Source organism: Argiope bruennichi, chromosome 5 (assembly GCF_947563725.1).
Source record: "Argiope bruennichi chromosome 5, qqArgBrue1.1, whole genome shotgun sequence".
Classification (NCBI taxonomy): Eukaryota; Metazoa; Arthropoda; class Arachnida; order Araneae; family Araneidae; genus Argiope; species Argiope bruennichi.
In genome coordinates, this window is record NC_079155.1 from 27,486,372 (window position 1) to 27,498,580 (window position 12,209).

The 12,209-nt window shown below is 33.0% G+C and overlaps 1 protein-coding gene across 1 annotated transcript in view; it reads right to left on the bottom strand.

The window, feature by feature from the left end:
* The window catches only part of LOC129968687 (hemicentin-2-like), a 234,144-nt gene extending 226,299 nt beyond the window's left edge, over positions 1-7,845 (bottom strand). The window contains exon 1 of the mRNA XM_056082833.1: positions 7,725-7,845. Within this exon, the coding sequence (XP_055938808.1) occupies positions 7,725-7,728 (4 nt within the window). The 5' untranslated portion in view covers positions 7,729-7,845. The remainder of the gene's footprint in view (positions 1-7,724) is intronic.
* Positions 7,846-12,209: the final 4,364 nt, after the last annotated feature.

The following is a 12,209-nucleotide window of genomic DNA, read 5'->3' on the forward strand; positions in this document are numbered from 1 at the left end:
AATTATTGATGCCACATGATTAAATTATAACTATATGCATGGCCCAGTTTAAATGCCAGCCAAAAATAGGTTTTGCGCCAAGAAAAACTGCAAACCAAACCAAATTCTGGCAAAATGTACCTCTGGGGTCAAATCTTGAGGTAAAACTTCTCAACTGATTTTGTAGTGACCATAAGGGTGCTAGTAACCGCGTGATAGTAGTAGGCCTACCGTTCAATCTGAGTCAAGACCATAATTGTTTGCCAGCGAGGTAGGAGTCTTCCTTTTATATTTGTCATTAGTTGGCATTATTTGGAGGGGGGGATCACAGGCTATACAAAAACGGAAATATTTTCCTAAAATAAAAATTTAGACAAAGAAACAAAAATCAAACAAAATGCCATTATTTGGAAGCGTTGACTCATTTAGAAAAGTTCAAAGAAACTTCAAGCATTATCTTGTTTAAATATATTATTTTTAACAAACAACAGGAGATATCATTGATTGCTTGTATGGATTTTCATTGATTGCTGGTAGTCTATTCTTAGACTCAAGTATTTTTTGATTTTCATACGGTATGTTTAAGAAAGAAATAGGAAACAAACTTTATTTCATTAGTCGTAGTCTATCTTAGGAAAATCTCAAGACGAGGAAAGTAGCAATAGAGAGCACAAATGCTGTTGTAGCCATTAACTAGAGAGCAAAATAACTGTTAATAGAGCATCTATCTGAACTGAGCACAAGATATAGACTATTATGAATCCACAATGGATAATCAAGGAACGACATGGTGTAAATATCTATTTTTCCGAACTTTTAATCCAACTATCTTCATAATACAGTCTTCTGGTAGAGATAATCTTTTAATCAGTTAATAAAGGAAAACCTTCCATCTTTTAAAATCGAAATGAACAATGCGCGTTCAACAAAATGAGGACTTACAGCACATTTGATAATTAATGTCATTTCATTATGATGATGATATAAACTGGATTTTATGGTATGTACAGTTGTCTGTTGGGGCTCGAGGAAATAGGGTATATACAGCTAGGGTGAGCCATGTCATAAAACAGGTTTTGATTATCTTGTCTCTACTAATATATAAGCAATTATTTGTAGTATATTCATTAATAAAATACTTCTTTGATGAAAATAGTTTTCATCTTCATTCTCCTCATTACATGTATGTGTTCTTCCTTATTTTATCAAATTTTATTGCCTTTAATATCTTTTTCTGTTTCATCTACATCAACATTTTAGAATTATTCAATCTCCAAATTTTCAAAATCACTTCGATTAAAAAATAAAATCTAACTCAGTGATTCTCTCATGCTTTGAGAATTTATGTTTATATAAATTTAATCATATAAATAATGCGGGTGAATTACATTAATATTAAGCTTAATGCATATGAGAAGGTTAAAATTTCAAAACTTTTGTAATTTTTAGGTTTTGTTAAATAAAATTCTACAACTTTTTCTCTTGAGTCAAATAAAGTTCCAACATAATCTGTGTTACTTGCAACAGCTTATTATTCTAGTTTTTAAAAAAAATCAAAAAATTGGATGAAACAATTCATAACAAAGATATTTATTTTAAAAGAAATCATATCTCAAATAACATTATTTCAGAGAAAAGCTTTTGAAGAAAAGAAAAAGAATGCTCAAAACAATTTATTATTTTTTCTCAATATCTTAAAAAGATTTTTCGTTAAAATTCTTTCAGTGACTCTACCCCCTCTTTATTTAAGGTAAGTACCTCTTTATTCAGTCCAATTTGGTTCTCTCCTTGGAGGTTTATTTTGGATTACTGCCAAAACCATGGCCCAAAGCGACAAAATCTAATCAACCTATTCAGTACTCACTAGATGGGTAAATGTACCAAAAACTAAAACCATTTTATTAAAGGAAGAAAACCACCCTTTTCCTCATCTTTTCTTCTATTTAACTGAAGAAGTACTACTGACAATGTCAGATTTACTTAATTTAATATTTTTCAACGCAATGGCAGGTTTGAACTCCCTTTAACTTAAGAAAGAACAGCGACTAATCAACGCATCCGATGAATTAAATTCCAACCTGCCAGTTTCGGGGGAGTCTTTTATTAATATACACCCCCTCAACCGTGGCATTCCTTCATAAATTGTATATATTCACAGCTGCTTAGAATAATTCACTTCACAGGGTGGTATAATTGTGGGCCTTATTTCTCCAAGACCACTGCTACAAATGGGAATAAGCTCCTCACCCATTCTTTAACTTTTTCTCCAATGGGCGTTTTTAGTCGCTGAAAATTCAAATTGCTCCATGGTGGTGTGGGGGAGGGAGCAGGACAGTCGGCATGAAGGCCCCCTCCTCCCACTTGCGCTCCCGAAATTGCACCGCGGGACTTTTGCATTTTAGGGTGATGAATGGCAGAACTAATGGTGCACTTTAAAATCGGCTCGTAGTTTTCGGAAGCGCGTTTCGAGGACATTATTGTCCTCGAAAGCCCTGGCAATTAGCACGGCCTCCAGACTGTTCCTCTTCTTTACCATTGGGAAATTTATACGGCGACGGAGAAGCCAAGGGGAAAATAATAATAATTGTAACTGTAACAGCCGTAATAACAACGGTTCTTTGGCAGTGTAAAAGGATTATGCGACGAAGAATTTCGCCATTCTGTTCCGAGAGGGGGTGGGATGGGGGACGACAGTGTTCCACTTGCGAGAAGTTTCACCCCTCGCTCAACACCCCTACTCTTTTTGTAATTTCAGATCGAGTACATTTCGTTCGGTCGCTGACACTTTTGCTTTCTGTCGCCTGCAGCGAATAAGGCAGTAAAGAAAAAAAAAAAAAAAAAAAAAAACATATCTTTTTGCTGTTTTCTGTAGGAAGATTTATTTATTTTTTTTCCGCAAATAAGCAGTTCTAGACTGTTTTCTTCAAGATTTTTCTCCTTTGCTCTTTTTTTTTCCCCAGATAGAGAGCGCATAATACTTTAAATGGATACCATAAAATACCATAAATATTCACCACATTAATGGCATTTTTGGGTGAAGATAATGGACAAAGTCGAATTTTAGTGCGATTCATATGAAATGTGAACATTACCACAGAATAGTGAAAAGGATCATTTGAAAAGGGAAATTTAAAAAATGAATTAGTTCAAATAATGGACATAAATAGATTTATATATTATTTAATTTGCAATGGAGAAATAAAATCTGGTAAATATTTAGAATTTTGGTTTTAAGTGCAAATGGTGTAATAGTAATTTTTAATTTAATGGCATGGTAAATTCCAGATATTAACTTCCTACAGTTCACAACTTATCTGTGACGTAGACCAATAGTTTATTTTACATGTTAACAACTTTCTTTCAATAATACTTTGTTTGAAAATTTGGTATTTTATTCATCAGAATTTTTATTAGCCAGAGAAAGAAAATTATAATATTACAAAACCTTAAAAGCATTTTGTTATGAAAAGATGGATGAGGTATGTTTTCATTACTATCCACACATTAATTTTAAAAAATGATCACAAGAATTCATATTTTAAATATTAAAAATAGCATTTTCATTTTTTTAATACTTTCCAACCTTCTAAGTTTAAAAATGTAATAAACCAAGAAAGTTTATTACACTTTTAAATTTAGTATTTAATTTGCAATGAATGCACTTTTTTTTACAAGCAAATGAATTGCACTTTTTTTACTAAAATAAAGTAAGCTTATTAGGGTTTATTTATTTATTTTGCATTTTTGTATAGTACAGAGAAATCTGAATCAATGAAGCATTTTACAGATAGATATATGTATAAGCTAGTAATCAAAGTTTATATAATCATATTTCTTAATCTAATTTAAATCTTAATTAATTTTGAAATTTTTATCTTAATTTAGCCCATATTAACTTCCTTCTAAAATATTCTCTTATTTTCTGACCTAATTTCCACCTTTTTTACACTCGCTCTATTAAATTGTGCTCACTTCAGCATTTTTCTCAAGCTTCGAGTAAAGAGATAAAAATCCCTAATGCTCTCAACATTCTTTTAAAAATATCTAAAATTCCCTCTTCTAAATCGACACTTGTCAAAGAAATCCCTATCAAAATCTCACTGTAAAACACTACTGAAGGGAAGGGTTTCTTCTGCTGTTGTATCGTGATGTAAACGGATTTCAGTTTTATCATCGTTTCACGTACACAAAATCCACCCGTAGTAAAATAAATCGAAGATCAAAATTTTCTTATATTCGGCCACTTTCTTATATTTGCTAAAATATGTTTATATGCATATAAAACAGAAATTAATAAACAAAGTTTAAGGTTTATGATTACCAAACCAGTATATCAGTTTAAAAAGATAATAAAAACAGCATAATCTAATTAATCTAGAATAATTGCAAAAATGTATTAGCAAATCCAACACTAGTATAAGCGTAAAGTCATTACTATATATTCATATTGTAATTAGATGAAGTATTCATTTAAAGGAGGAACGAAAACAAAATAATATCGACTAACTAATGTGTATTAAGGAAATGTTTACTCATATATTTACATTTTGCAAAGCACAACAAGCCAAAATTCAATTGCAAAATAAAGGGTAGAAAAACACCCATCAGTCAATCTACAATTCTGTTAAAGTAATTCAATAATCCTGTCCACTTTATTTATAGAACTGGCTTCCAAATTACAAAAACGTTCCTTCATTCCCTAATAGCCAGAGAGAAGTGATCAATGGGTAAACAGAACGAACAATACATCACCGACTAATTGAAATAAATGAGCATTATAACTTGTTTTTATTACTCCCTAGCATTTGCCAAAATTGCTGCAATCCCCAAATCACTCATATGGCTGCCTCTAATTCTTTAAAACCACTACCCAATCGATGCTTTAGTTATGTAATTGATTCCAGCCCTCATCGGGGGATGGATTTTTATCTTCAAGGGGTTAATTAACGCTCATTTACATTAAAACAGGTGGTTATTGGCAAACGGTTTTGGTGTCTTTTGAATGTTTTCGGCCCCTGGATGTACTGGAGTAGCCAATAATGCGCCATCCGGTGGTCCCATTAATGTTTTCGTCTCTCACTGGATGTAATTAGAGAAACAGTTCATTATGGCTAAGCATCTAATGATGAATCAAAGCTGTGGCCTTAATAACTTGTTGCACGGGGAACTGCGGCAGCGGATTATAAGGACGGGAAGAGACAGGTGGTTGGATAGGAATTCCTGGACTAATAAGCGGCGGAATTAATCCTTTGAGGACTAATTTAGGTTGCCAAAGAACGCCTGGAAGATGAAATTTCGATTCTTGTCAATCTCCAGAAGTGGATAAAACTCCGTGATTTATGTTCGAGAGTTATATAGCGGTAAAAATAAATGCAACAACGAATTTAATGTAATTCCGGATCTTCCATCTCTTAATGCTCAGACAAGTAAATGCATCAAAGCAATGATTGATTTGACATTGGCGTGATATGTATCATCGATAATAATTACTCCACAACTTTCTATGTAATTAGAAGAATACCAGAGATTTTGTGCAACAAATGCAAAAGCGAATTTAATATAATTCCGGATTTTTCCATCTTTTAAGAATCAGAAAAGTAAATGATCAAAGCAATGTTTCATTCGGCATTGGTGTTGTAAGGTAGTTATCATTATCGATAATTCAAATAATTATCGAAATAATTAGAAGAAAAGTATAAATTTTGGGATTTATATCAAAACCAGTCGATTCAGATCTAACTGATTTGAAATTTACCAACTAGAATTTTCGTTCTCTATAACCCCCGAGTTAATAAATGAATCATGAATGTGATAATTAAACTTATTTGTCTGCCGACGAATTTGTTTATTCCCTTAAATAAAATGGAGTTCAGAAAAGTTAAGCGATCGAAGGTTGCCAAAGAACGCCCAGGACCCGATTAAGCCTAATTGAGGCCTGGGCAAAAACTTCTTTGGGAGCCTCCCTTCTGCTTCACTACTTCCATAATGAAGAAAGTTCATTAAAGAAGGAAACGTAAAATAAACTTTCTATTCGATTTAGGGTTCGTATCTAATGTAGGGGCCCGGGGCCAGAGCCTTAGTCAGGCCCTGAGAACGCCTGGAAGATGAAATTTCAGTTCTTGTCAATCTCCAGAAGTGGATAAAAGCTCTGTAATTTATTATCCATCTTTCAGAAAAGTAAATGCGCCAAAGCAATGTTTCATTTGGCATTGGTATTGTAAAGTACTTATTATTGATAGTTCCGATAATTATCTGTATAATTATTATCAATATTTCAAATATTGATAATTACAAATATTTACAATTATCGTAAGTATTGAGCAAATGCTTCATCTAGAAATTGAACGGGACCACCATGTTGGAGTGACATACAGAGAAGCTCAAGACTAGTTTCTGGTGTTCGTTTTAGCCAAATTCAGAACACTACAACAAAATCATTCGAATTAGTTCTAATAGAACACTTATCAGTTATCTGAACACGATAATACAGGTTTTCTTAACACCATGCCCTGCGAATTTTCTAAATTATACGAGATAAGATGGCGCATCCTATTTAAGGTAATGAATCATTGAGTAATATTTGCCTTTGAAATGAAATATTACTCGCATCAGATGAAAGTATAAAAATTTCTGGAATATGATGCAACAGTCAGATACACGGAACACACATGTTAATTTGAATTTCGCATATAGAAATCAATTTATAATGCTATACTTTTAGTGGATTTTCGGTCTTAAAAAAGCAGAAAACAGGTATTAATTTTTTCCCTACACTTATTAATTATTGTATAGAATGCTATAAAAGTATCTCGAGCTTCATTTAAAGTCTGATCTGTTGCTAATAGAGAGACTTTTTGAGAAAACATAACACGAATATGAATAGTAAGGACATTAAATGCAGAGCACTTATATGTTTTATAAATAATTTATCAACGTATTTCCATATTTTGAAATTTGTATAATATTTATTCAGTAATGCGTAATGAACATTATAAATATTAATTAGTAATAAATAAATTCATTTCGATTTAAATAATTTTCTTTCAATTAATTCACATACTGATTATCGTCTGCATCTTTCTGAAAGCAATAATATTATTGGAGCACAATTTTTAAATTACTGAAATAATAATATCTGAATAAATATTTAATTAGTATTAAGAACTAATGCTTTTATATGGAACAGAAAAAGAAAATTTGAAAGTAAATATTTATAAAAGGTTTTTAAGCATGCCTTGATGTTAAATATAATTCATGAACTGTTTGCTTTAAAGAATAACAAACCCCATAGGAACTATCATTTCGAACCAATTTCTTTAAATAATCTAATTAATATTAATTCAAAATTAATTTTTCAAAAGAAGAAGTATAATCTTTAAAAAGCAAATTCACACTCTTAATTTCTGTGAAAAAATTGAAAGGATTAGTGCTTGAATAATATAAAAGTTGTTTTTAAAAAAAAGTCATTCTTATCTCTTTTTTTTTTTTTTTTCGTTTAAAATGGCACCAACTTATGGGTTTAGCACACTTAAGCAATTTAGCATATCAATTTCGAAACTAATTTTCCGTTTATAACAGCATAAGGCATCAGGTCACATCTCAGAGGGATTTCATTTGAAGTAAGAAAAATGGAAAGGGAAGAGTGGGGTGAAGATACAGGGAAAAAAAAGTTTCAAGCAACAACTTCAATTCTCACGAAATACAGAGGAAATAAAAAGAAAAGGGAAAAATCTTGTTTGTTTTACCCATTTGAAACGGATCCGGATCGTTCTAGGAAACGGCACGCGAGATCACAAAAGAATCCATCCCTAGGGACGGTCTGTTCCAAAAGGATGGGCTTGGGTGGAAGAAATTGAATTTTCTTACCTGGAAAAAGAAAAATTTAATTAGTGATAGGAAAAGCAATCAAAACAAAAGCGTAATACACTACATTGACCCTCCCCTTCCGCAACGACTCATATTCGTTGCTATGGTTACCCTGAAAAAAGCAAAAACGATTCTCGTTCTAAAAAAGAAAATAAATAAATAAAAGTGAAATAAATAAATAAATAAAGATTTTTAGCAAGAGGGGAAAAAAAAAAATCCAAAAAGTTATTCTTGTTCTGAGGGGGGGGAAAAAAATCGTCTGTTTACTTTTTCATGATGTCGAACAGCGGAGCGTACACAAAGAGCAGACATTGGCATGGGTAAGTGGAAGTTATAGTGTTTATTTAAACTGCGATGAGCACAAGGTCTTCTGTCTTTCCTAAACAATAAATGACTCAATGTTTGGATGAAGGGAAAAAAATGAGTCAGAAGATACGATTCTGTAATTAAATGAATAATTAACAGCTGAAAGTCGTGATTTGGAAATGTGTTGTACTTGAACAACCGATTTATTTTCACTTCACACGCAGAAGTAAATTCCGAAATTATTTTCGTACCAGTGGAGCATGCGAATAATTTCTGCTTTTCAGAATAATTTTATTAAAAGGAAATTCTGGAATGCTGGTAGGTGGAAAACAATGAATGAAATACTTGGCGCGTGAAAACAAACTATAATTAAAGCAGGAAACTTCTACTACAATATTTTTAAGTATGCTGATGTATTAAAGAAGAACCGTTTTAATATAAAGAAACAATTTGATATTGTGAGTGAGAAACGCACTTCATAGAAATAACGATATTAATTGGATTGTTGTTGTTTTTGTTCCCTTTCATCATAAGATAAGGAAAAGATAAAGGAGATTTTTGGTACGTTGAATATACATAGTTATATATTTAAATATTCTTGTTGAAAACGAAATGTTTATGATGATACAAGCGAGAAATGAAAGCCTGATTTTCTTTATGGGAGCTTGCTTTAATTCTTGATTTCATGCAGCCGTTATTATGCAGATTTATTCAAAACGATTTCATGGTCACAAGATATAACTTCATTTTAAAGAATGATATGAATTTTAAATTTTAGTGGAAAGCTATGCACAGTTAATTTCTATTTTTATTTTGTGCATAAAAGTAAAGGAAAGATCGTTGGATTCCAACCGTATGACTGTGCTCAAACAATTCAATCTATGATAAATATGAAAAAAATATCTACAGGATTTTCCAAAACAATTGTACCGACTGCAAATGGTTTCTTCTAAAACTTCCTTGTAAGCAAAGACATGCAGGAAAAAAATTGAACAAAATACAGAAAGTAGACTAAAATTTTGTTTATATATAAAATACTAGCAATACCCACATGGCGTTGCCCGTGGCATAACATCCAAGAGGAAAAATTAGCTTTAAACTTAAGTCTGATTCATTCTGTCTCTGTAATTCATTTGCAGTGGGATTTAAAGAGAGACGGTTACTTTGCTCAATAGAAGACTCTCCTTCCCTAAGTGTGGACATTCTTTCTCTGATATTCGCTAACCGAACGTTTCTTTCCTCTACATTTTCATAATCGCTCAACAAACGAAGCGTTTGTCATTTAATGTGCTCCGGCCAAGGTTGGATTTCCTTTTTTTGGGGGGGGGCATAATGAGTTTTGAATTGCTGTTTAAAATCAGATGTAAACAAAGAAATGTATCACGTATGCATACCACAGCTCTTGCTATTTGCGCAGGTGCAGTTTGAGGTTTTCACACATGTGCGGATAAGTGCAAAGCACAGATACTGCTGTTTTACGCATGCGCGAATCGTAGAAGAAAAATAATTAAAATCACAATTATAAAATTCCTTTTTTTAATTTTGGTATGACTTCAATATATTAAAATCTTTCCCAATAATTGCACAACAAAATGATGCAAATATCTCCAATTTTTAAGTATTTCTCGGGTTTTTCTCTTTCAACCATACAGGCGCTTTCAGGAGACTTCATTTTCTACTATGTATAGATGTAATGATATTTTAATTTCTAATTTAATCCAAATTAATTTCCTACATTTTTGCCTAATTCGGTCCATATCGGGGTGATTCTAAAGTGTTCTATTTCCTGATCCCATTCCATTTTTTTTTCTGTTTATTTAATTTAACTGAAGCTTTGTAAAAATGATGCTCCATCAGTTCCACATGTCGAGTGAAAATGATCCCTCCGTTGCCCTTGATAAGGTCAACATGCGTATTGAATCGACACGTGGCGGAAATTTCATGTTATATTAGATCAGGGATAAGATGCTCAGTTGGCCTTCATTCTTCTCTTTTCACTCTGTGTCGTTGTTCTGTGTTCGTGGCTCATGCTTGTATATAATGCGTGCTTCTCCAAAATAAAATAAAACGATGTCAAGAAATCGAAAGTCTCTTCAATGTCTTCAAACCTGTCTTCAGCTTTTAAGAATTATAGGCTTACATAGAGAGCCCACTGAGATTCTCATCCTCCGCTCTGAGGATGAGAACTTTTCAGCATGGTGGTTGGTTCTCGCCACCTGGGCTGTTATAAAAATGGTGTGGGGTCGACTACCCCTGCTGCTATCCACATGCTTCCCATGGGAAGGTTTGTACCGTGGCTTATAATGACCCGTAGGGCTGAAAATTGCTCCTGCCAACTCTGTCATGCGGTTACTGAATGCTATCGCCTCAGGGCAGGTCAATGTGTGATTACATATAAAATCTATATTCTGTGTCTCCATTAATAACATGAGCAACCTCCTTATGATAATTCATATGATAACCATATGGATCATCATCTAGCATTAGCTTAAGTTCTTTCATTCTCGATGGCAAATCTCAAGTTGAAACAGTCTACGATATATTCCGATGGAATGAAGACACAAGAAGTAATCTCAGAAAATTTAGAAAGCCACATGTGTAGATCATGCATGTGGTTATTGAACAATCATCAATGATTGAAAACAATCTACATCAAAGTGTCTGGCGTGAAATAGCAAAATGGATGTTACTCGGGTGACTAGATGAAATCATTTAGGGTAATTATTGTATTCTGATATATATCGCGTTGTTCTTCTTATCGTTATTAATAAGCAAGATATAATATTTATAATCGATACAAATGATTTAAATAATCCAGTATAAACAGTCCAATATATTTATTTATGGTGTTATAGACATACGACACAAATCGCTTATCCTCTAACAGTTTAATACATGTTGTGTTGAAGTATTACAAACGACAATTCAAAGCATAGCAAGAATCTTCACTGCTTTATTTTTATCAAATCTATTAATCTGTTTCATGAAGTTAACGTTTCAGTTCTAAGCTATTTGATGATTATTGGATGTTTATAAGTTACAACACCAAAATGCGTATCATATAATCGCATTTAGTAGGCTGCTTGATCACCACCAACCAAGCTATATGCGCACTAAAGCACCTAAAAAAAAATAAAAAATTAACACACTTATTCCTTTTGTAAAATCGCTCCCCCCCTCACCGTTCCTTTAATTCTGTTATTAGGCGCTATCTACCACATATCAGTAAAGAGAGACCTTATTCACAGTAAATAATTGGTTTAGTTTAGTTATATTAACGTCCCGTTTGAAGCAACACTTGGGATATTTTGGGACGGACCTCGTCAGTTTGAACCGCGGTCAGATGGTGAGGACAATACCTGAGCTGGCACCCCCTCTCCACACCACACCACACCAGCGTGAGGACGTTTGGTCAGGACGGATTTAACGTGCAACTGACCCCCTTACACGACGATTCTTCGGTGGAATCGGGTCTCGAACCTGGAACCCTCCGGTTCTGTAGCCGAGACCTTACCACCAGGCCACCGCGGCCCTTCACAGTAAATAAAGCTCAGAATTTAGTAAGTTGAGCTTTCGCTTTCCTAGCTGGTATAAAATACATGGGATGGAATGCAATTTGCTCTCATCACTATTGTATTGCTTAAGAAGATTTTTTTCCCCAAATAATTTTTTAAATTACAAAAGACCATTCTTGATTATCACTGTCCGATATTACTTTTTCGTAAGCGTAGTATAGAGAAAATGTAGTAATAGTCAAAAAATTAGAATTCGATTTTGTCGAATCTCCACACTTTAGACCTACCTGCGTTCGAAAAACATATTTTTGGAAAATGTCCGTCTGCCTGTGACAAAGATAACCCAAAAACGCTTTGAATTAGATAGTCAAAATTGGTATACGATCTTTACACCAAATTTGCAGATTTCCATCGAATTTTGAGTAAAATTTGTTAACAAGATAAAACAGAGAAAGCTAGATAGATAAGATTCGGTACACATGTTTAACATCTATAATGTAAGATACCTGTGAAGTATTGAAACTAATCCACCAACGGGTTGAA